The sequence below is a fragment of the Sceloporus occidentalis genome, unplaced genomic scaffold (assembly GCF_023333645.1).
Source record: "Sceloporus occidentalis isolate IW3139 unplaced genomic scaffold, rSceOcc1.0.p SCAF_3, whole genome shotgun sequence".
Taxonomy (NCBI): domain Eukaryota; kingdom Metazoa; phylum Chordata; class Lepidosauria; order Squamata; family Phrynosomatidae; genus Sceloporus; species Sceloporus occidentalis.
This window is the reverse complement of record NW_028316983.1, coordinates 237,429,452-237,450,931: the sequence shown is the minus strand read 5'-3', so window position 1 is coordinate 237,450,931 and position 21,480 is coordinate 237,429,452. Positions and strand designations below refer to the sequence as shown.

At 44.7% G+C, this 21,480-nt stretch overlaps 1 protein-coding gene across 3 annotated transcripts in view; it reads left to right on the top strand.

Moving 5' to 3' along the window:
* The first annotated feature begins 2,343 nt into the window (after positions 1-2,343).
* ADCY8 (adenylate cyclase 8) overlaps positions 2,344-21,480 on the top strand; it is a 131,246-nt gene continuing 112,109 nt past the window's right edge. For all 3 annotated transcript variants that reach the window (XM_089517973.1, XM_089517971.1, XM_089517970.1), the window contains exon 1: positions 2,344-3,717. In XM_089517973.1, coding sequence (XP_089374099.1) covers positions 2,827-3,717 — 891 coding nt within the window. In that variant the 5' untranslated portion in view covers positions 2,344-2,826. The remainder of the gene's footprint in view (positions 3,718-21,480) is intronic.

Sequence of the window (21,480 nt, the reverse complement as noted above, 5' to 3'; positions counted from 1 at the left end):
AACTAAGGGCCCAGATCTCTGATTAGATCTTTGAATTTACCCCAAATTTCTCTGAAGTTACCTAAAGTTTCAAATCTCTGGAAACTTGAGGTAAGCCACACATCTTGGCTTCAGAGGAAGGCAATGGCAAACCTCCACCAAATACATTTTGCTAGGAAAACCCTAGGATAGGGTTGCTATATGCCGGAGTGAACTTGAATGTGATGCAGCAACTAAGAAAGCCAAGGAAAATCTAGGCTACTTAGATAAGAGTATAGTTTCTGGATCAAGAGAAGTGATAGTAACTCTCTATTCTGCTTTGGTCAGCATTGGACTGGGACTCTGGAGACCAGGGTTCAATTCCTAGCTCAGGCATAAAACCCATTGGGTGACCTTGGACAACTCACACTCTCTTAGCCTCCAAGGATGGCAATGGGAGCCCCCTGCTCTGGGCCCACAACAAACTCCAACTCCCAGAATCCCATAGCCTTGAGCCAAGGCAGTTAAGGTAATGCCAAACCGGGTTAACAGTGCTCCAGTGTGGATGCAGCCATTGTTGGGTGGGATTCCTTTGGGATGTCCTTGGAGCCCCAACAACTGCATCCTCCCTAGGACCAGGGAAAGGGGGCGGGGCTGGGAGCCCTCAGAAGGGCCGGCTGGCCAATAGCCACTCTTCCTCCTCCTCCTCTTTCTTCTTCTTCTTCTTCTTCAAGTGGGCGCCAAAGCAGAGCCTGACGTCAGTGGTCCATCAGCTGACCGGGGGCTGCCTGCCTTTCCCTCCGCCAGAGAGGCAGCAGCAGCAGCAGCAGAGGAGGAGGAGGAGGAGGACCAGGAGCAGGAGCAGCAGCCCAGCGCCGCAGCGGCTCCGGCAGCCTCCTTTCGGGAGAAGGAGGAGGAGAGGGGCCCTCCAGCCTCCCAGGACCAAAGGGGCGCCCTGGCTCCCGGAGCCCCACCTGGGAGCCCTGCTGGGGGCTGCTGAGCACCTGGAGGGATGGGCCAGCCTTGGGAGGCGGGGGAAGGCAGGGGGCTGAGGAGGCTCTGCTCCTCCCTCCTCCCTGGGGCCCTGGCCTCCTAACCCCGGCCTCCCGGAGGGGCCAGTGCCTGGAGGAAGAGCCCCAGGGCTCCTGCTCCTCCTTCTCCGCTTTCTTTATCTCCTCCTCTTTCTTCTTCTACTTCTCCTTCATCGCCTCCTCCTCCTTCTTCTCTTTCATCTTCTTCTCCTCATTTTTATCTTCTTCTCTTTCATCTCCTCCTTCTTCATCTCCTCCTCCTCCTCCTCCTTCTTTTCTCCTTCTCCTTCTCCTTCTCCTTCTCCTTCTTGCGTGAAGGGTCTTTCTTGGGTGTCTCCATTTCCCTTTACGGAGGAGCAGAGTTGCTGAAGCCCAAGGCTGAAGGGTTGGGGCTCTTTCTGCCGAAGAGTTGGAAAGGCCAAGGGGGGCTCCTCCCCTTTAGCGCCCCGATGGCCCTCTCCTCTCTCCTCCGGAGCGGAGCCCCCCCGGAGCCCTCGGCGGGGCCTGAGGGGGGCCCCTGGGGCTGGCGCTGCTGCTGCTGCCGCCTCCTCGCCGCCGCCGCTGCTGCTGCGAGGGGTGGCCTCTGCTGAGGAAGAAGAGGGACGCTCTTCCCCCGCCTTGGCCTCGGCCTTTTCCTTGGGGCGGAGGTGGTCCCCCTCCGGAGCAGAACGAGCCCCGGCTTCCTGGCTGAGCTTCCCGCCCGAGGCTGGGATGAAAGCATCGCAGAAGCCGAAGAGGTGCCTCCTCCCCTCGGACGCCTCTCGCTCGCCTTCCCGCCTCGGACTGAGGGAAGCGGCAAAGGAGAAGCAGCCCCTCCCCAAAAGCGCTTCTCCTCTCTCTTCTTTTTCTCCCCACCCCCTCCTTCCTTCCTTCCTTCCTTCCTTCCTCTGCTTTTGCCCCGAGGGGCTTGGCTGCTGCTGCCGCCGCCGCTGATGCTGACTTTTTCGGGGGTTAGAGCCAGCCAGCGCCCACCTCTCGCGACCCCAGCTGCATCTGGACACAGGGAAGCTGGAGAGAGAGAGAGAGAGAGAGAGAGAGAGCTGTGGGGATGAGTGTGGGCACAATCCTCCACTTCGCTGGACCCCCACAGCTTCCCTCCTGAGCTTCTGAAGCTGCATGATCCTCTTGCAGCTGGAGCTCTGTCTCTTCCAGCACTCCAAAAACTGACCTACATAGGATCGCACCTTGCAAGGACCCTCGGTGGTTACTCGGTGGTGGACCTCAAGCTTTCAGACCAGGGCTTCCAGGCCCTGCCTGCCATCTTGCGCTTCACAAGGAGCCCAGGGAGCCGGAAGCACAAGGTGACGGGAGAAGACTTTGGCTGGAGACCTTGGCACACTTGACCTACATGGACCAACCTTGTCAGAAAGCTAAGCAGATAACAGTGGACAAGAGGGACCCATGGCCTGTCTTTCCAAAAGAAAGATGGGTACTACTGCCTGGCTATCTGCGACCAAAGAGGTCAGCCCTCTCGGCGTGAGAGACTGTTGCCTGTTTGTGTCCCTCCTTTGTAGGTTCATGAAGAGAGAGGCAACCATAAGCATGGGGCTTTGATCACACTAAACTGGACTTCAGCCACTCAGTTTGCAAGAGGCCCCTCACTTCCTCGCCCCATCCTACTACAGTCAATGGGTGGTAGATGGGGTTGCACTTTACAAAGCTGACCTCCTGGACAGAAGGAATATCCAGTGCCAAAGAAGGGATGGGAAGGAACTTTGCTTCTGCAATAACCTCAGATCCCCTTGTCAGGAGAGTGAGAGGAGGCATCTGTTGGTCAATGTGATTCATCTGACCCACCTGGCTGCCCTGATACCCACCACCATCACACACACACACCATGGAGTTGTCAGAGGTGCGCTGCTTGAGTGACAGTGATGAGTTGTACACCATTAACCAGACTCCCCCTGGCAGTGGTGCCCGCTCCCAGCGCCTGCTGTGGCAAACTGCGCTGCGCCATATCACTGAGCAGCGCTTCATCCAAGAGCACAGCAGCAGCAGCAGCAGTAGCAAAGCACTGGCCTCAGAGGACTCCTGTTGCTCCAACCACTCTCATCATCCCCGACGCCAGTCGGCAGGCAAGAGCCTCGGCGGCCACAACAACGGGGGTACAAAAGTCTTCCCAGAGCGCACCAGCAGCAGTGGGGACTTGGGCTTCCTGCACTTGGATGGCGCACCCAGCAACTCAGATTTCTTCCTCAACTGGGGCTACACTTACCGGGGTGTGATCTTCCCAACTTTGCGCAACTCCTTCAAATCCCGGGACTTGGAGCGCCTCTACCAGCGCTACTTCCTGGGCCAGAGGCGCAAATCAGAGGTGGTGGTGAACATCTTGGATGTGCTCACCAAGCTGACCCTCCTGCTACTCCACCTCACCTTGGCCTCAGCCCCCATGGACCCCCTCAAGGGCATTCTGCTGGGCTTCTTCACAGGCATTGAAGTGGTCATCTGTGCCTTAGTGGTGGTTAGGAAGGACACAACCTCTTACACCTACTTGCAGTACAGTGGGGTGGTCACTTGGGTGGCCATGGCAACACAGATTTTGACGGCTGGCCTGGGATGTGGGCTTCTCGGTGATGGCATTGGCTATGTGCTCTTCACCCTCTTTGTCACCTACAGCATGCTGCCTCTGCCCCTGACTTGGGCCATCCTGGCTGGCTTAGTCACGTCCCTCTTGCAGCTTGTCATGCAGATAGTCATACCAAGGCAGATGGTGACCTCCATCAACCAGGTATTGTCTATGTGGGTTAATTCTTCTTTCTGCAGGGAATTGCCTTTTGTGATGCTTGTTCTGTCAGTGCTTGCTTCTCTCCTACCTGAGAAGATTTAGGCTAAGGCAGTGAGTGTGGAAAGAAGTGAATCCATTCTTGGTTTTAATCTGAACTCATCCAAGGGCCATAACACTATCCTCCAAAAAGGTTCAGCAACTTGGACAGCTCCTGTAAAGGGCTTCATTACTGTAATGACATGAAAACCACCAGCCACCACTAGCCTGTTGCACATGCATCACCATTAGGGTAAAAACAGAGCTTGGAAAACTATTTTGGGCTGTGTGTTGTTGTTGTTGTTGTTTTTTGGGGGGGAACAACTCCTAGAATTTCCCATTCAGATGCAGTTCAAGCTGGATGGAAATTTTTGAGAGCTGTGGTCCAAACTGAGGAACTTTTCCTAAGTTCAGATGAACCTTTACCAAAATAATAATAAATGAAATCAAAGCCCTCTGTGAAAGCAGGTATGGGTGCTGTAAGTCATCCAGATGGGAACACAATGAGGAATGCACAGAAGTTGTTATCGATCAGCACCTGATTTTATGAGATCAGCCTTCCTCAATCTGGCATCCCCCACAGGTGTTGGACTACAATTCCAGCCATTCCAAACCAAGATGTGTTGGACTTGTAGTCAGTTGGAGAAATGGATCTGTCAAATCTGATTCTCTCTGTTCTTTCAAGGAGCCCTGGAGAGTATGCATGGGGTTATCCTGTTTTATCCCTGTCTGGTGATAGGTTATGTAGAGACACGGCACAGTGATCAATGTGTCCCTGTGACTTTATTGCTGAATTGGGAATTAGAACCTAAGTTTACCTACATCAACCTCAACAACCTACTCTTTAGAACTATTGCCAAGTGAATGCATAACTTAACCTCCTCCCACCATAGCTTTCCTTTTAAAAAAAACATTCAGGTGTGATCTCAAATAGATCTGGGCTTTTATTTGGAAGGAGAACTGAGAGTGCGCATGTGGAGCAAGGTGGGGAATGACATTTTGATGTGGCTGGATAATTCATCACATCTCCCCTCTTTCCCTAAAAGCAATCACAACCACAACATGCTGCTTTTGATCCCTAAATCTATTTGGTTAACCATTTGATGAATTATGTGCATTTTAAGTGCAGTCCTATACACACCCACACACATATACATACACTAAGAGATAAGCCGACTTTATTTAATAGGACTTACTCTCAGGTAGGAATGTACAGGATTGATGCTTTAGTGGAGTATACTGTATTCCTGTTTTGATTTAGTTTATGTATTATGTTAATTTTTGGAACATCAGAATGTAAGTTCAGACTCATACGGTTGTGCCTGCAGTGCCTTTCAAAGGGATTTATTATCTGCACCTGATCCCTTCAAGTTCATTCTGATGTTATAAATTAACAAATGCAGCCTGAAATGTAGAAATGCATCAAAAGCCACCTCTTGAGTTTGTGGTTGAGTTAGTATCAAGTCCCTTTGTGTCTGAAGGGCAAATCGGATCATCCATTAAACCAGACTAGTTTTGAGCTGGCTTTCAGTGGTTGTGTGTTCTCCCCCCCCCCCCCCCCCCCCGGTTCCCCCGGCAAACCAATATTTGCTTCCAGTCAAATCCAGATTGTAGAGATTACTTTTTGATAGTTGTTTCTTTCCCCTTCCTGGGCAAGGTTTAGGATAGGACTGAGAAACTTCACCAGATCTATGGACCATATTTCTATCCCAACAGTCCTTCGGCCAGCCACACAAACTGTCACAAATGCCAATGAACAAAACTGAAACTGTCCAGATGTCCATTTCTTTTTTTGAAAAACTGATTTTTTTTAAAAAAAATGTTTTTAAAAGGATGTTTTAAAAAAAACTGTTCCTGGAGGCTTCCAGGTGAAGAAATGTCCTTTTTTGCCTCTTTGGCCAGAATAACAGTGACTCAGAGGTCTAAAGAGATTAAGACCCAAAAAATAACATTGGAGGCCACATGCTACATTTTTTGTGCCCCAGTTTCAGTCTGGAGAAGGTGCATTGGAGGAAGTAAGCATTGCATCGATGTCCTCTATTACCCCAATTTCTTCTGTGGACAGATCAGTTTGACATCCTTGGGTTTTGATTTTTTAAAGGATGGCAATGATTAGGATTGGGGGGGGGGGGGCGATCCATTCACTTTGATTTCAAGTTTCCAGGTGGCTGTGCTATTTTTTAAAAGTTTTTTCCCCTTAAGAACATGAACTTACTCAAGTAAAAGAAATAATGTCAGATGGATTAAAGGCTTTCTGATTTCAGGATTATCTTGTTGTGACACAATTAAATAGCATTTTTGCAGGACATTCAAAACAAGGGTGGGGAGTGTATTCATCTGTCCCCCCCCAAAAAAAAAAAAAAAAACAGGCACTGAATTTTTGATAGGCTAACCCAATCATCCTCCACCAGGACCTTCCAGGTGCATTGGATTACAAATCCCATTGTTCTTGGGAATGATGGGAGTTGTATAACACACCTGGAGAGAGTGTTGAGTTGGGAATGTCTGGGTTTAACAGATGTGCTTTACATACTAGATGGGCATGACTGCTTAACTTTGTGGGCTGTATCTACTGAGTAGATAATTCCTACCTTAGTCTAGGTGGACAACTGTGGCAGGTCCAGGAGCTGGTTTTCCATTCTACCACCTCTGAGGGCTGCATGGACTGTGTGTATGAGATTGGTGCAAATAAACACAGAAATCTATTTCTGGTTTTGAAAAATCAGACTTTTTTTTTAAATGTTAAACAGTGCATGAGGCCCTTACAGTTTTTATTTCTGTTCTGTTAAAAGGTGAACTGCTGTTCCCAGTGGCTTCAAGGAGATGCAGTTCATCCCCTTTCTTCTCAATGGAGAAATGGCAACCTGGGGAATCTGGAGGGTTCAAAAGCCAGAACTACATTAGAGGGCTACACACTAGGAACAGGCAGGGGTGTAGCTGTGGGAATGGGGCAAAATAAGAGTATTGCCCCCCAATAGGAATTCTGCCCTTCCAGTGAAATTTTCCTTCAGTATCTGAATTTCTAACATTGCAATACTATAATTTTAAACATCAAATCTGCATTTAGGAATACAGTTTAGGCATCCAAAGAAAAGGGACAAACAAAGTTACCAAGACAATGCAAATATAATGGTTTTAGGTGTGAATGATTTTCAGTGCCTCACTGTGCTATAGTTGAAATTTGGGGACTAATGGAAAATTTTATTAGAGGGACAGAATTCTTATTGTGTGTGTGGGGGGGGGTGTCATTCCCTACCCTGTCCTTACGCTACAACCCCTTGGAATTGCATGCCAGAATTTCAGTGGGCTTCTATAGAAGTCTGGTTGCCCATTCCCTGAAAACTGTTGTTTCTCATGTCCACCTAACCAGGCCCTAAGGCCATCTACTGAGGCTTGCTAAGAATGGTCCTGCAAGTGAGGGGGGAGGGAGCCACATAGCCATGTTTTGCGGGGGGGGGGGGGGAGGGACAAAATTCCATACAGCATTAGTAGGGCAGAGAAAGAAGAGATACACTTCTATCAAGGCTTCCAAGGCTGATCCATAAAGCAGGATGTTACAAAAAAGCAGGATGGAGGAGGTAAAGGTGGAAGGTGACAGACATTTAATCTCAAAGCCATGGAATCTGCATAGTGTCTTGATATGTAATGAGGATGAAGGATCTGCAGACTCTCAAATTGGATTCAGTAGGTATTGGGTTTCATCCAGACCAGTCCCTAGGGTTGCCAAAGTAGGAAAAAGAAACCCAGTGTTCTGCAAGCTCCCTCTTCATCTGCAATGAGGACTTCTGCTGTTTCTAGTTGCAGCCCCCTCATCTGTTCCATATAGTTCTGGAGGCTCTTAGCCAGATTCTGGAAAGGGCATGGAAAAAGGAAGGGGAATCATCCTCTTTCCTGCTCCGTTGGGCAGAAATCAATCCAGTAGTGGGAGGAATTATTTGGCTCCCACCCAGCCTAAGGGCATAACCACACTCCACAGTTTTAGCAGTGGGATTCCATTTTAACTGCTGTGGCTCTGCCCTACCAAATTCTGGGATTTATAGTTTAGTGAAAGTTTGCTAGGGGGCTCTAAGGTTGTAGTTCACACAATAAAAGAGAATTTTAAGCCTCTCGCTAAACTACATACCCCTGGTTTCCCGTAGGTGGAAGCATAGCAGTTAAAAACGGGCTCAAACTGCTATAATTCTGCAGTGTGGATTTATTGCTAACTACTATCAAGTCACCTTTGACAGGGTGACCCTATGAATGAGAGATCTCCCAGTCACTCTGCCCTGAACAGCCCTGCTCAGATCTTGCAGACTCAGGACTGTGGCTTCCTTGATTATCCTCCTGGAATGTGGCCCTCCTGCCTTTTCTCCTGACTTCTACCTTACCAAGCATTATTGTCTTTTATATCTCATGATATGGCCAAAGAATGACAGTCTCAGTTTAGTTATCTTGGCTTCTAAGAAGAGGTCAGGCTTGATTTGCTCTAGGAACGATTTGTCTTTTTTGCAGTCCACACTATCTATAGAACTTTTCTCCAGCTCTGCATTTTGAATTTTTTTTCCCTATCAGCTTTCTTCATTCTCCAACTTTCACAACCACAGATAGAAATTGAAAATATGATGGTATAGTAGTCCTAACTTCAGTATTTAATAACATATCTTTACACTTCAAGATCTTTTCTAGTTAGTTCATATCTGAGTTATGGAGGGTGACCACGAGGGAGAAAACCTTTTTGGCAGGGGCCAAAACTGGTTCTGAAATATGGGCTCATCTGGTTCCTACACTACTGTCTCTTTGGAAGCAGGACAGGAATTTTCCCTCAGGGTTCTTAAAATCCATAGCAAATTGGTTATAAAATATTAATATCTTCAATATTCCTGTTTACATTGGTATCACACTATTGATATGATTTGTAGTTTTTGGTCTCTCTTGATTTTATGACTAAGGCTGAATTTAGTTTCTATTGTTATTAATTTTTTGTTTTGATTTATAGTAGTGCTGTTATCTGCTTTATATTTTGTGGGAATATTGTGATTTTTCAAAATCTCTTCACTGCTTAATAAAACTTGGTTGTCGGGGATATTAGGAAGTAAAATCAATCAATGAATTACTGGTAGCAAGAACTGGCAAACAAAGCTTTCTATATAGTTTGGAAAGAAACATTGTCACATGTTCTTTGCTATTTATACAGGACTGAAGTGAAAAGTTGGCAATCTGTTTTTGGGAGCCAAATGATAGTATATCCAGGACCATTGAAAATAAATGCTTCTTCACAAAGTACAGTTAAACTGCAGATTCCGCATCCACAGAATGTTGTTATGGCTGACAGTGTGGGTGGTTTTAAAAGAGGATTAGGTAGATTCACAAGAGCTGGTGTGGTGTAGTAGTTTGAGCATTGGACTATGCCTCTGGAGACAAACACGCAAATCTTCACTTGATCATGGAAACCCAGTGAATGATCTTGAACAAGTCACATTCTCTCAGCCTCAGAGGAAGGAAAAGACAACCTCCATCCCTGAACAAATCCTGCCAAGAAAACCCTTCCTTGGGGTCACCATAAGTTAGAAATGACTTGGAGGCACACATCAATAAAGACTGTGAAAGGCTGCTTGTCAAGAAGGCTATATGCTACCTACAGTAACACAGGGATATGTCTCCCAGTACCAGTTACAATAAGGTGTTATTGTGTTCCCCTCCAGCCTGTGGGCTTCTCATCTTCTTTGTTGTGGGAACAGATGTGGATAGGCCACAATGAGTTTTTGTGTTAGACTTGAACTTTTTGTGTTCCTTCAGGTCAGGTCTTTAGAATGAAGAATGAATAACTGCAGGCTGGCATTTTTAATTCTCCTGTGTGCAGGAAAATCATTTGTGTATGGAGAAAGCTACATTGTAGTGCAGGGGATTAGATTCTTTAAAATGACAGCTTTTTATGTACTGAGGGTATGTATGTATGGGCCTCTCCCCCACTTTGTTTCACAGACAAGCATTCACATACGTAATTCAACCAAATGCCCTCTGAAAGGTATAGCCCATAAAAGTGGTATTATGTAACTCTACTGCATACATTAATTGTTTATTAATCCAGTAATTTTTTAAAAATCTTTTTCAAAAGTCTTCTCAGAGGCAAAGTTTCTAGGAAGGCTCAAAATTCTTAAAAATGGTTTTGTTTTCTTGTTTTCTTTTTTTCTTGAATTGATTGCCTCCTGAGCAAATGTTGCCAAGAAAACCACATGGTAAGTTCACCTTAGGGTTGCCATATATCAGAAATGACTTGAAGATACATAGCAATAACAGTTTACTAGAGCCCCAGAATCTGTCTTAAGTGCCAGTGATTCAGCCTGTGATATTTGATGGAGGAATATAGAACATTTCAGAGGATGTTCTATGTGCATTTCTCTACTAAGTAAACACAAACATCTGGGATCAGGGAAAACAGCTTTGTACACAACTCAAAGGGCTATAGTCAGTCTATTTATAGTCCATCTAAATTCAGCCACTGAAATTTGATCGTCTGCCACCTGGTGCTTAGTGTCTGATTTGCATGAATTTTTGTGTATGCTAATTTATGCATAAACTGAACCTAATTATGCATAAAGGTTTGTATGCTAATTTATGCATAAACTGAACCTAATTGTGCATAAAGGTTTGTATGCTAATTTATACATAACCTTCCTTGTTGCAAGTGGAGTCTCCACTGATGCAGATCATAACTATTTCACATTGTCCTCATTTTTAGTGTGACCTGGTAGCGAAGCCTTTAAGGATGAGCCTTTCAGATGTGTATGGTGATGAGATCTTTTGGTGATGAGTGAAATGCTTTCAGATGGCAGAGATGCAATCTGAGCCTTATAAACTTGGCAGAATTTGCCAGATTTGTCTTCTACTGCATAGCTTTCAACAAGCCATTTTCAACAGAATTGCAAATGGCAGGTATAATAAACTCATGTAAAAACCACAACATTAAAGAAAAAAAAGTGACAGTAACTAAACAGGACTCCTTCTTTAGAGGTCTTCAAACAGAGGCTGGATGGCCATCTCTGAGAGTGCTTTGATTGTGAGTTCCTGCATGGCAGGAGGTTGGACTGGATGGTCCTTGTGGTCTCTTCCAACTCTATTATTCTATGATTCTAGAATCAAAGAATCACACAACTGGAAGAGACCACAAGGGCCATCGAGTCCAACCCCCTGCCATGCAGGAAATCTAAATCAAAGCATCCCTGACAGATGGCCATCCAGCCTCTGTTTAAAGACCTCTAAGGGAGGAGACTCCACCACTCTCCAAGGGAGTGTGTTCCACTGTCGAACAGCCCCTACTGTCAGGAAGTTCCTCCTAATGTTGAGGTGGAATCTCTTTTCCTGTAGCCTGCATCCAATGCTCTGGGTCCTAGTCTCTTCTAGGACAGACTAGCATCAGACAGTGGCATCACTAGAGCTTACATCACCTAGTGTAGTAACCCAGGATGTCACTCTCCCTTAACCTCTTCCCATACCATACCATACAGAATCCTTAGTAATGTTTGGAGAGGTGTCAACCCCTCTTCTCCAACCCTTAGTGATGCACTCAGGTGGGGGAAAAACAACTGGGAAACGTGATTACTTTTCTGCTGAGTGTGTGATCTTCTAGATCAGTAGTTCTCAATCTTTGGATCTCAGAATGTTTTGGACTTCAACTCCCAGAAGTTCCAGCCAGCTTGCCCAAATGATGGATTCTGGGAGCTGAAGTCTAAAATGCCTGGAGGATCCAAGGTTGAGAACCTCTGTTCTAGAGGCATGTGGTTGATGGCTATCAGAAACAACATAACTGTACTTGAAAATCAGATCAAGAACATATTGACATTTTGTTGATGCACTATGATATATGGTTTATTATTGGTTCTCAACATCTGATCTGCCAGATATTTTGGACTTCAACTCTCAGAAGCCCTAGGCAGTACAGCCAATGATCTGGAGTTCTGGGATTTGACGTCTAAAACATCTGGAAAACCAAAGCCTGAAAACCACAGAAAATGCTGGACCTGCCTATCACCACATCACTTCTGTTACCCTCTACTCATGTAGGTGGACATTCTGAAAAGAAGACTTTCTGGTATCCTTGGAGGCTCCCCATGTTATTCCAGTTGTCCAAATTGCATAGAGAGCTTCCACAGAAAGTGGAGACTCTCTTTTTCATACTCCAAATGTAGAAGGTGACAGAATGGAGGGCTTTGGGCTGGCACATGCCTCATCCTCAAATGTTGACTAAAACCACATTTGATAATGCCTGGATATGGTTTAGGTAGGTTTTTGATCTGATCTTGCAGGATACTTTTTATACTCTGATATTTTAGCATTCTTTCATCTTTGAATTTACAGATACAGAATCCTAATTTTGAAATGTTGTCTCTGATTGTGCAAAATGCTTATCACCTCTGGTTAATTTGTTCAGCAGATATTCATGAGGATGTCTTTGATTTAAGGTGGAGGTGATGTGTTTAATAATGGGATAGATATTTAGAAAATAGCAGAGATATTAGACTCCCCTCCCACTGAGAATTTTGTTTCTGAAAAACTGGAATCATTCAGAATGCCAATGAGCACCTTTAAAAAGCTTAAAATGTTAATGAAAATGATAATCACAATGGACAGACCATTCTGGTGACATCATGACCTCTCTTTTTTCTTAGGGACTTTTCTCTTCAAGAGATGAGGAAGGAGATAGGCATACATTGAATACAGATAAAGGAGAAAATCAGTTCAGGATGAAAAGATTGATGGACACACTGATCTAAATTCAATTGCTAGTCCAAGCTACAGTAAATTCAAATAAATGAATTGAATGGCAAGTCAAGAACCACACAGGATCTCATACATAAATCCTCTTCATTGTCTGGGTCTACTCTATTCAGGACTAGCAAGTGAATTTAAGTCACCATTCCCTGTATTTCTGGTGTACAAGCATAAAAGTTTCTACATATGTAATCAAAACAGTATTTCCTCACCCGCAAAGCAACCCCAAGGTTTTCAGAAGTAGAAAGAAATTCAGGGGAAAGGAATTTGAATTGGGACAAAAGTGGTCCTACCTGGATCCACAGGATAGGTTGCAACAGAGTTGCAAATGTCAAGTATAACGAAGTTGTGTAAAAACCATAACATTAAAGGAAAAAGTAACAATAGATAAAAGAACACACTAGCATCAAATAATCCAGACATAATAATAATAATAATAATAATAATAAAAATAATTTTAAAAAATAAATAAATAAAAATTTTATTTGTATACCGCCCTTCCATCGATCAGGGTGGTGAACAACACAATAACAATACAGAAACCCCATAAAAATACAATACAGTCATATTAAAAACAAAATTAAAACACCATCAGCCGATCACCATTGTCATCGGGGGGGGGGGGGGGAAGACCAGCTGGAACTTCATTCGGGGAATGCAGATTGAAATAAGAAGGTTTTTAGTTCCTTCTTAAACTGGGCCAGGGAGGTGGCCGAGCGGAGCTCTATGGGCAGCGTATTCCAGAGGGCCGGGGCGACGATGGAATATGACCTCCTCGTTGTGGAGGTTAGTCTAGCCCCTGGGACCCTCAGTAGTTGCTGCCCAGAAGTTCTGAGGGTGCGGGGCGGAATGTATGGAGAGAGGCGGTCCTTCAGGTATCCTGGGCCCAAGCCATATAGGCCTTTATAGATTATCACCAACACCTTGTACTGTGCCCGGAAGCGGATGGGCAGCCAATGCAGATCTTTGAGTATAGGTGTAATATGACTGGCCCTGGAAGTACCAGTGACCAGTCTGGCTGCCATATTCTGTACCATCTGTAGCTTCCGGGTATGGTATAAGGGTTGCCCCATGTAGAGTGCATTGCAGAAATCCAATCGAGAGGTTACCAGAGCATGTACCACCGTCTCAAGGTCTCCCTGGGCCAGGTATGGGCGCAGCTGGCAAATAAGCCGAAGCTGATAACAGGTGCTCTTGACCGTCGCATTCACCTGAGCTGTAAGGTGAAGCGACGAATCAAGAAGCACCCCCAGACTGCGCACGGAGTCCTTCACAGGAAGCGTGATCCCGTTCAGGACAGGTGGAACCACCACCATTCCTGGACCAGGGGAACCTATCACAAGTACCTCCGTTTTCTCTGGATTCAGACTGAGTCGGTTTTCCCTCATCCAGCCCATTACCGACTCCAGTCAGGCCACGAGAGGAGAGACGCCATCTTCAGTCACTGCATCAGTCGGAGACATAGAGAAAACTATTTGGGTGTCATCAGCGTACTGATAACCCCGCGCCCCATGTCTCCGGATGATCTCTCCCAGCGGTTTCATGTAAATGTTAAATAGCATGGGAGACAGAATGGCTCCTTGAGGGACCCCAGTTGTGAGGGCCCTCTTATCGGAGCACACGTCTCCCAGCTGCACCATCTGGAACCTCCCAGAGAGGTAGGAGCGGAACCACTGGAGCGCAGTGCCCCCGATTCCCACCTCTGCCAGGCGCTCCAGAAGGATACCATGGTCTATGGTATTGAAAGCCGCTGAGATGTCCAAGAGCACCAACAGGGACACGCTTCCCCTGTCGATGCCCAGACGGAGATCATTGACCAAGGCGACCATGGCCGTCTCAACCCCGTAGCCCGCCCGAAAGCCAGTTTGAAATGGGTCCAGATAATCCGTTTCATCCAAGATCGATCGAAGCTGGATTGCAACCGCCTTCTCGATCACCTTCCCCAAAAATGGCAGCAGCGAGACTGGCCGATAATTACTATGAATCAGGGGGTCGAGGGAGGGCTTTTTTAGCAGCGGTTTTATGGTGGCCAATTTCAAGCTGGTTGGAAATTGCCCATCCCTCAGTGATGTATTTATAATCCGGTGTAACAACAAGGTTACAGCCGGTCCCCCCTGAGCCGCTAGGCATGAGGGACAGGGATTGAGAGAGCAGGTTGTCTTCCGAACACTTCCAAGGATCTTGTCCACATCATCGGTACTTACCAACTCAAACTGATCCAGTTTAATAGAGTCCACGGAGGCTCTGGATGCCTCTACCCTAGGTTCTGCTCTAATGCCGGCGTTAAGACCTTCGCTTATCCGAGAGGTTTTATCCTCAAAGAAGTTGTTAAATTGGTCACAGCAGGCCTTAGAAGGTTCAAGGATCTGGTTCGGGGCGGGAGGGAGCTGAGTTAACTCCCTGACCACCCTGAACAACTCTGCTGGACGCGACTCTGCGGACGCGACACGAGCACCATAGAACGAGTTCTTAGCTGCTCGTATCGCCTCTCCATAGTCCTCCAACAGGCGGTCTAGGAGAGCCTTGTCAGCTAAGCGTAGGTGTTTCCGCCAGCGGTGCTCTAGCCGTCGCAGGTCCCGCTTCCTCGCCCAGAGATCTTCCGTATACCAAGGCTTACGTTTGGAAGCAGGTCTGAGAGGGCGCTTGGGAGCGATACTGTGTATAGCCCTAGAGAGACCGGTATTCCAGATACCAGTCAGGGCATCAACAGAGTCGCCGTCACTTCCAACCATGTGTCCCTCTAGGGCTTCCTGGAACCTTTTGGGTTCCATCAGCCTTCGAGGGTGGACCATCCTAATAGGTCCACCACCCCCGGGGGGGATCTGGGTAGAGACCTTGATTTGTATCCCTCCTCTCCCTGTATTGGATTGAGGTGGGTAACAACAAACATAAGAACAATAAAAATAGAACACAACAAGCCACAAGTAAAAACATAGCAAAACATATAACATCCAATTCCCTATCTCCCTCCCACCTTAAAATAGTTTTAAAAACAACAATTTCCAATAAAATGCTACCAATAAAATAGTCAATAAAATCAATCATGATCATAGTCCGGAGGGAATGGCTATGCAACTGGAGAGTAAACATTCCAAGTCAGTTAGGGAACTTCTGCCAGAAAAGATCCATTTTTATTGCCTTCTTAAAGGCCTCTAAAGATGTTAGTGGCAGATCTCCTCCGTCAGGTCATTCCAGATTTTTGGAGCCGCAATAGAAAACATCCTCTGGGAAGTCGTTACGAGTCTAGTTTTCTTAGACTGCAAGAGATTCTTCCCAGAGGACCTGAGAGTGCAGGAAGGATTGTATGGGAGGAGGTGTTCCCTCAAGTAAGCTGGACCCAAGCCATGTAGGGCTTTATAGGTAATGACCAACACCTTATACTGTTCCCAGAAGCTAATAGGCAGCCAGTGTAGGGATTTTAAGATAGGTATAGTAGGATCAAATTTAGAACTCCCTGTAACCAATCTGGCTGCCATATATTGAACTAGTTGCAGCTTCCAAACGAGGCATGAGGGTTGCCCCATGTAGAGTGCATTGCAGAAATCAAGATGAGAGGTTACCAGTGAGTACAACCATTTCTAGGTTTTCCCATTTCAAGAAGTGTCGTAGCTGGTGTTTCAGCCGAAGCTGATAACAGGCTCTCCTGGCCGTCGCATCCACCTGAGATGACAGCTGAAGTGATGAGTCCAGGAGTATCCCCAAGCTACGAACACAGTCCTTTAGGGGAAGTTTATCACCATTCCCGGATTAGGATTGCCTATAGCGAGTACCTCCATTTTATTTGGATTCAGTTTAAGTGTATTTTCCCTCATCCAATCCATTACTGACCTCAGACAGTCATTCAGAGGGGAGATGCCATCCTTGGTCACTGTAGCAGTCTGAGACATGGAGAAGCAAATTTGGGTGTCATCAGCATACTTATAACACCCCGCCCCATGTCTCCGGATGATCTCACCGAGCAGCTTCATGTAAATGTTGAATAGCATTGGAGACAGTATCGTGCCTTGAGGGACAAGTCTCATTATTTAACAGGCTACCAGAAAAGCAACTTCCTAGCAAAAACCAGAAAGGATGGGGCAAAATAAGAGAATTGTGTAATTGTGCTGCATCTACACTGCAGAATTAATGCATTCTGAAACTATTTGAACTGTCATGTCTCAGTGTATGGAATTCTGAGATTCATAGCTTTGTGAGATATTTAGTCTTCTCTGTCATAGAGCTCTGGTCCCACAACAAACTACAAATCCTAGGATTCCCTAGCACTGAGCCATGACAGTTAACGTGTTGTCAAACTGTGGCAGCAGCCTTTGGCAACTCTGTGTGTGTATGTTGTGTGCCTTCAAGTCATTTCTGACGTACAGTGACTCTAATGCAAATCTATCATTGGTTTTTTTTTTGGCAAGATTTGGTCAGAGGAGGTTTGCCATTGCTTTCTAGTAAACACTATATCATGGCATTCACTACAATTCAGGTATTAGAGGCAGCATTAGAGGCAAAGATGATGTATCATAGGAAGCTTGCATGGAAGAAGGCTATCCAGAGGGCAAGGGCATCTGGGGAAGTGGGAAGAAATATAGGAAAGCAGATTTTGGCTAAACACAAAGAGAAATATGCAAATGGCAAGAGTTGTTCAACAGTGGGACATAGTGTCTTCAGAGTGGAGGCATTTTTCTGTGTTGAATAAATTTAAACATGGATGTTCATCTGTCAGGGAAATTGTAGTTGCAAGAGGAAGAGTTAACAATGTAAAAAGGGGGTATTTCTTAGGATTGCCAGGTGAAATGCAGAACAGGACTCCTGCACCTTTAATGGTTGTGCAGAAGAAGGAATTTCAACTTGTATAAGATCCCAGAAATGTTAGAGTTTATTTTAAAATGCCTTTCCATCCTTTTCTGGATGTGTTTGGGAGCCAGTAGGAGCATAATAAAAGAGTTCTCATACCTGGGATCAAACATTGATAGAAACAGGAACTGCAGCCAGAAAATCAGAAGAAGATTGAAAATGGTGAGAGTGGCTGTGAAAGAGCTAGAAAAGATCCTAAAATGCAAAGATATACAACTGAACACTAAAATTAGAATCATACAAGCCACTATATTCCCTCTTACCATCTATAGATGTGAGAGCTGGTATGTTAAGAAAGAAATTAGGAGGAAAATCAGTTCATTTGAGATGTGGTGCTGAAAAAGAGTGCTGAGGATTCTATGGACAGCCAAAAAAGGCAAACAAATGGTGCTAGAGCAGATCAAGCCATAAATCTCCATGGAAGCCAAGATGACAAAACTGAGGCTTTTGTACTTTGGCCATATCATGAGGAGGCACGACTCATTGGAAAAAAAATAATGATAGGAAAAGTGGAGGGAAGTAGAAACAGAGGAAGGCCACATGCTAGATGGATGGACTCTATTAGGAGGTCACAGGTATGACTTTGAAGGAACTAAGTAGAACAGTGGAGGATAGGGAGTCTTGGAAATGTCTCATCCACAGGGTCACCATGGGTCAAAATCAGCTGGAGGGTGGTTAACAACAACAAAGGCACATCCTAGGAACAACACAGGATCTATGGATGTAAGATGAAAATAATTAAGACAGTAATATCAGAGTTCAGATAATCTTTTTAAAAAATCCACCCCACTGATAGCTATTTTCTACTTCTGTGCTATTGGTAAAAACCTGTAGGATATACCAGAGGAACTGGGAGCTATCCCCATCTCTCAGTGCTGAAATATTTTCGCTCCACTGCAGTTGCTAAAATATGCTACAATTACAGGATTTTCATTTGGCTCCCTCTAGTGGTTTTTCATTACCAGTTAGTCACAACTGAATTCTTGATTTAGTTTGGATTCTGTTTTTTTCAGTTATCTGAAAATCATATATCTCATAGAGGTATTAGACATGGTATGTTCTGTTTGAAAGAAAAGGAATCAGTTAAAGGAATATTCTTCTGGCATTCAGGAACCACATGTGAGATGGAATACTCTCAGAATATTATTCAAGAAACGTGAAAGTGAACTGCATATAATGCAATTATATTTTTATATATGCAGAACTGTGTGTGTGTGTGTATAATCCAATGGAATAATGTAAGGTTTCATTGTGCAATCAAATGATTGCTATAGAGATGGGTGCCAGACTATTGCAAGTGTTTCTTCTTTTAGAAATGAGGAGTCGCATAAAGATGTGTGGAAATTGGACAACATGTTTCATATTCTAATCATGTATTTCATTACCTGCTCCTTCCCGTTCTCAGAACACTACATGTTTGTGCATCAAGGAGATTAGAAGAAGGGCATCTTTAGTACATAGTTGGGGAACTACTGTTGTGGAATTGCAACTTTGATCAGCCCTTGCTGGCATAGCCAATGATGAGAGATCATGGTGTTTACAATCCAACAATGTCTGGAGGGCCATATGTTCCCTATCCATGTCCTAAAGGCTAAGACAATGAGGGAACCCTAATTCATAAGTCAAAGCAGACTTGATAGGACATAAAAACAACAGATTCATAAAAGGGAGGAAGCTGAGAGTGAAAATGGAAATGGTCGACATAGTCATAAAGCTTCAATATTTGGCATCATTGATTAAAGGCATCTCATGCAGAAATACTGGGAAAGGCTGAAATTAAAATATACTATGCACAGTTGGCTTGATTGTGTATAAGATAATACACAAGAGAAAGAAGACCAACCATTCTGCAACCTCATCAAAATTTGTTTCACTGCCAGATTGAGGCTATGGACACCTGGATCTATACCTAAGGAGTGTGTTGTCCATCCCTAGGGAGAACACTGGAGGGTTGAGTATAGCAGGAGGGCCGCACCCAAGTGGTAGATCCCATGTTTTGCATGAGGAAGAACCCAGGTTCAGTCCCAAATATAGTTGGGGAAATCCATGCCTGAAATAAGGTAGCCACTACCAGACAACTCTGTGTTCAATAGCCAAGCAATGTAAAACTCTGCTGGCATATCTACCCTAACAAGGGTGGAAAGTTTCCAGTGGCTACAGTTTTCTGAAGGGAGTCTCATTGGCAGTATCCAAGTGGTTGTTTTAATGGTGCTATTGGTCATGTGTGACAGACTTGTGACCAAGTACTATAAATTACTTGGGGGGGGGGGGGTTTGAGTACTTCTTTGTATGAATATAACAGGACTCCAGCCAAAATAATGAACTAGTATTTAATTTATATCAAACCTCGCCAGTGTAGGGGCTGCATATTGTTTGTAAAATCACAGAAATCAAAAATCCTGAAAAGCCCTCTGCAGTCCCAAATGCTTTTCCAAGGCATGTTTCCACATCTGGTCATCATCCCTAAATGTACTGCAGCAGCTCCTGGAAGACCACACTTGATATAGTTTAACATTATCAAATATGAGTTTTCTGTTTCCCTTCTATGTTGTTTCCAATTGAGCACATTGCAGAGAAACAATGACTTGTACTTCAGATAACATTACCTCCCTTGTATGCTGTATTGATTTCTTGCTTGCTGTTGTGATGTATCACTCTCTCTCTATGCTTCGTGGCACCCAAGGTTTTTATAATCTCGCACTGGGGATCATCTCTAAACTTTAACAATTCTCCTCAATTTATAATCCTCATTGGGCAATTGTCTCTAGTGATCTCTTTTGCTTCTTTGAGATTTTGTCCCCCAATAAATGTAGCTTAAAACCAACACATCATTAATTCTTTATTTACTTCAAGGGGAGACTACCCCTCAGCAGTATTGCCCAGATAATGGGAGAGCCCATTATCCCACCCCCTCTTACTACTCATGACATATGCTATAAAGTCTTAGCAATGGAATTGCAACATTGTCATACACTTTTAGAATATGTTGTTGATATTCCAGTAGTGACAATAATTTGCTAGCCATTTCTTTGCATATGTTTATGAATTTGTTTACATAAACATCACACCATTCTATTTATTTTAAAAACTGTATTTCACCATTATCAACCAGATTAAAAACCTTTCATTGACTGACTTGATCTAGAACAGGGCTTCTCCAGCTATCTGGTGCAAAGGACTGGCAATTATTTTCCCAGCCCTCACTGTGCTAGGAGCCAACACTGGATTGGTGCTCACTGGGTACAATTTTTTCTTTCTTCTCACACTTTCTAGGGACTGGCACACTCAAGAACTGGCACTGGTCCAGGGATCACCATCCTGAGTAGCACTGATCCGTAGTATTTTCATGGGAATTTTGGTATATTGCACAGTATTAAAAAGGCCCATGTCTGCAGAGTTTTCAGGTGTACAATCAAGAATATTACGTAATACTCCAAAATGACAGAGCCAGAAAATAAACATTAACATGGACTGTTTGTTTTGAGTAGCTGTCTGCCTTTCATTTTTGGGGCAAAACTGATAACAATTTCTTTATACACTTGTCCTTCGGTGTTTGCAGTCTTGCCATTTGCATCCCTCAGTCTTTCATGAGTGGCAAGTGCTGCAGGACAAAATGGGGCGTGTGCCTGCACTGCACAACCATTCAAGCCAATGGGGGTTGAATACTTGTCATTTTTTGCTTTCGCAGGGGTGGGGTCTGCAACAGATCCCCCATGAAAATGGAGGGGTGTCTATATTTAAAATGCTACTTTTTTGGTTTGTAGAGTTCTTCAGTTGTTACAGTTATATAAATAATGTCATAAAAGGCCTGCTTTGTGCGTCTAGTGCTGTTTGAATTCTTCAACAAACAATTACTCTGAGGGACAAAAATATCAAGTCTACCTGGATGAAGGTTAACATGTGGTTCCTTTAAGTACTGGTATGTATACTGTAAATGATAGTGACCAGTAGAGAGCCAGCATGGTGTAATGTTTGAAGCATTTGACTATGACTTTGAATACCAGTATTTGAATCCCCACTCAGCCACTGGAGATTGGCAAGTCACACCCTCTCAGCCTCACAGAAGGCAAAGGCAAACCTCCTCTGAATAAATCATGCCAAGAAAATCTTGTAATAGATTTGCCTTAAGGTTGTCGT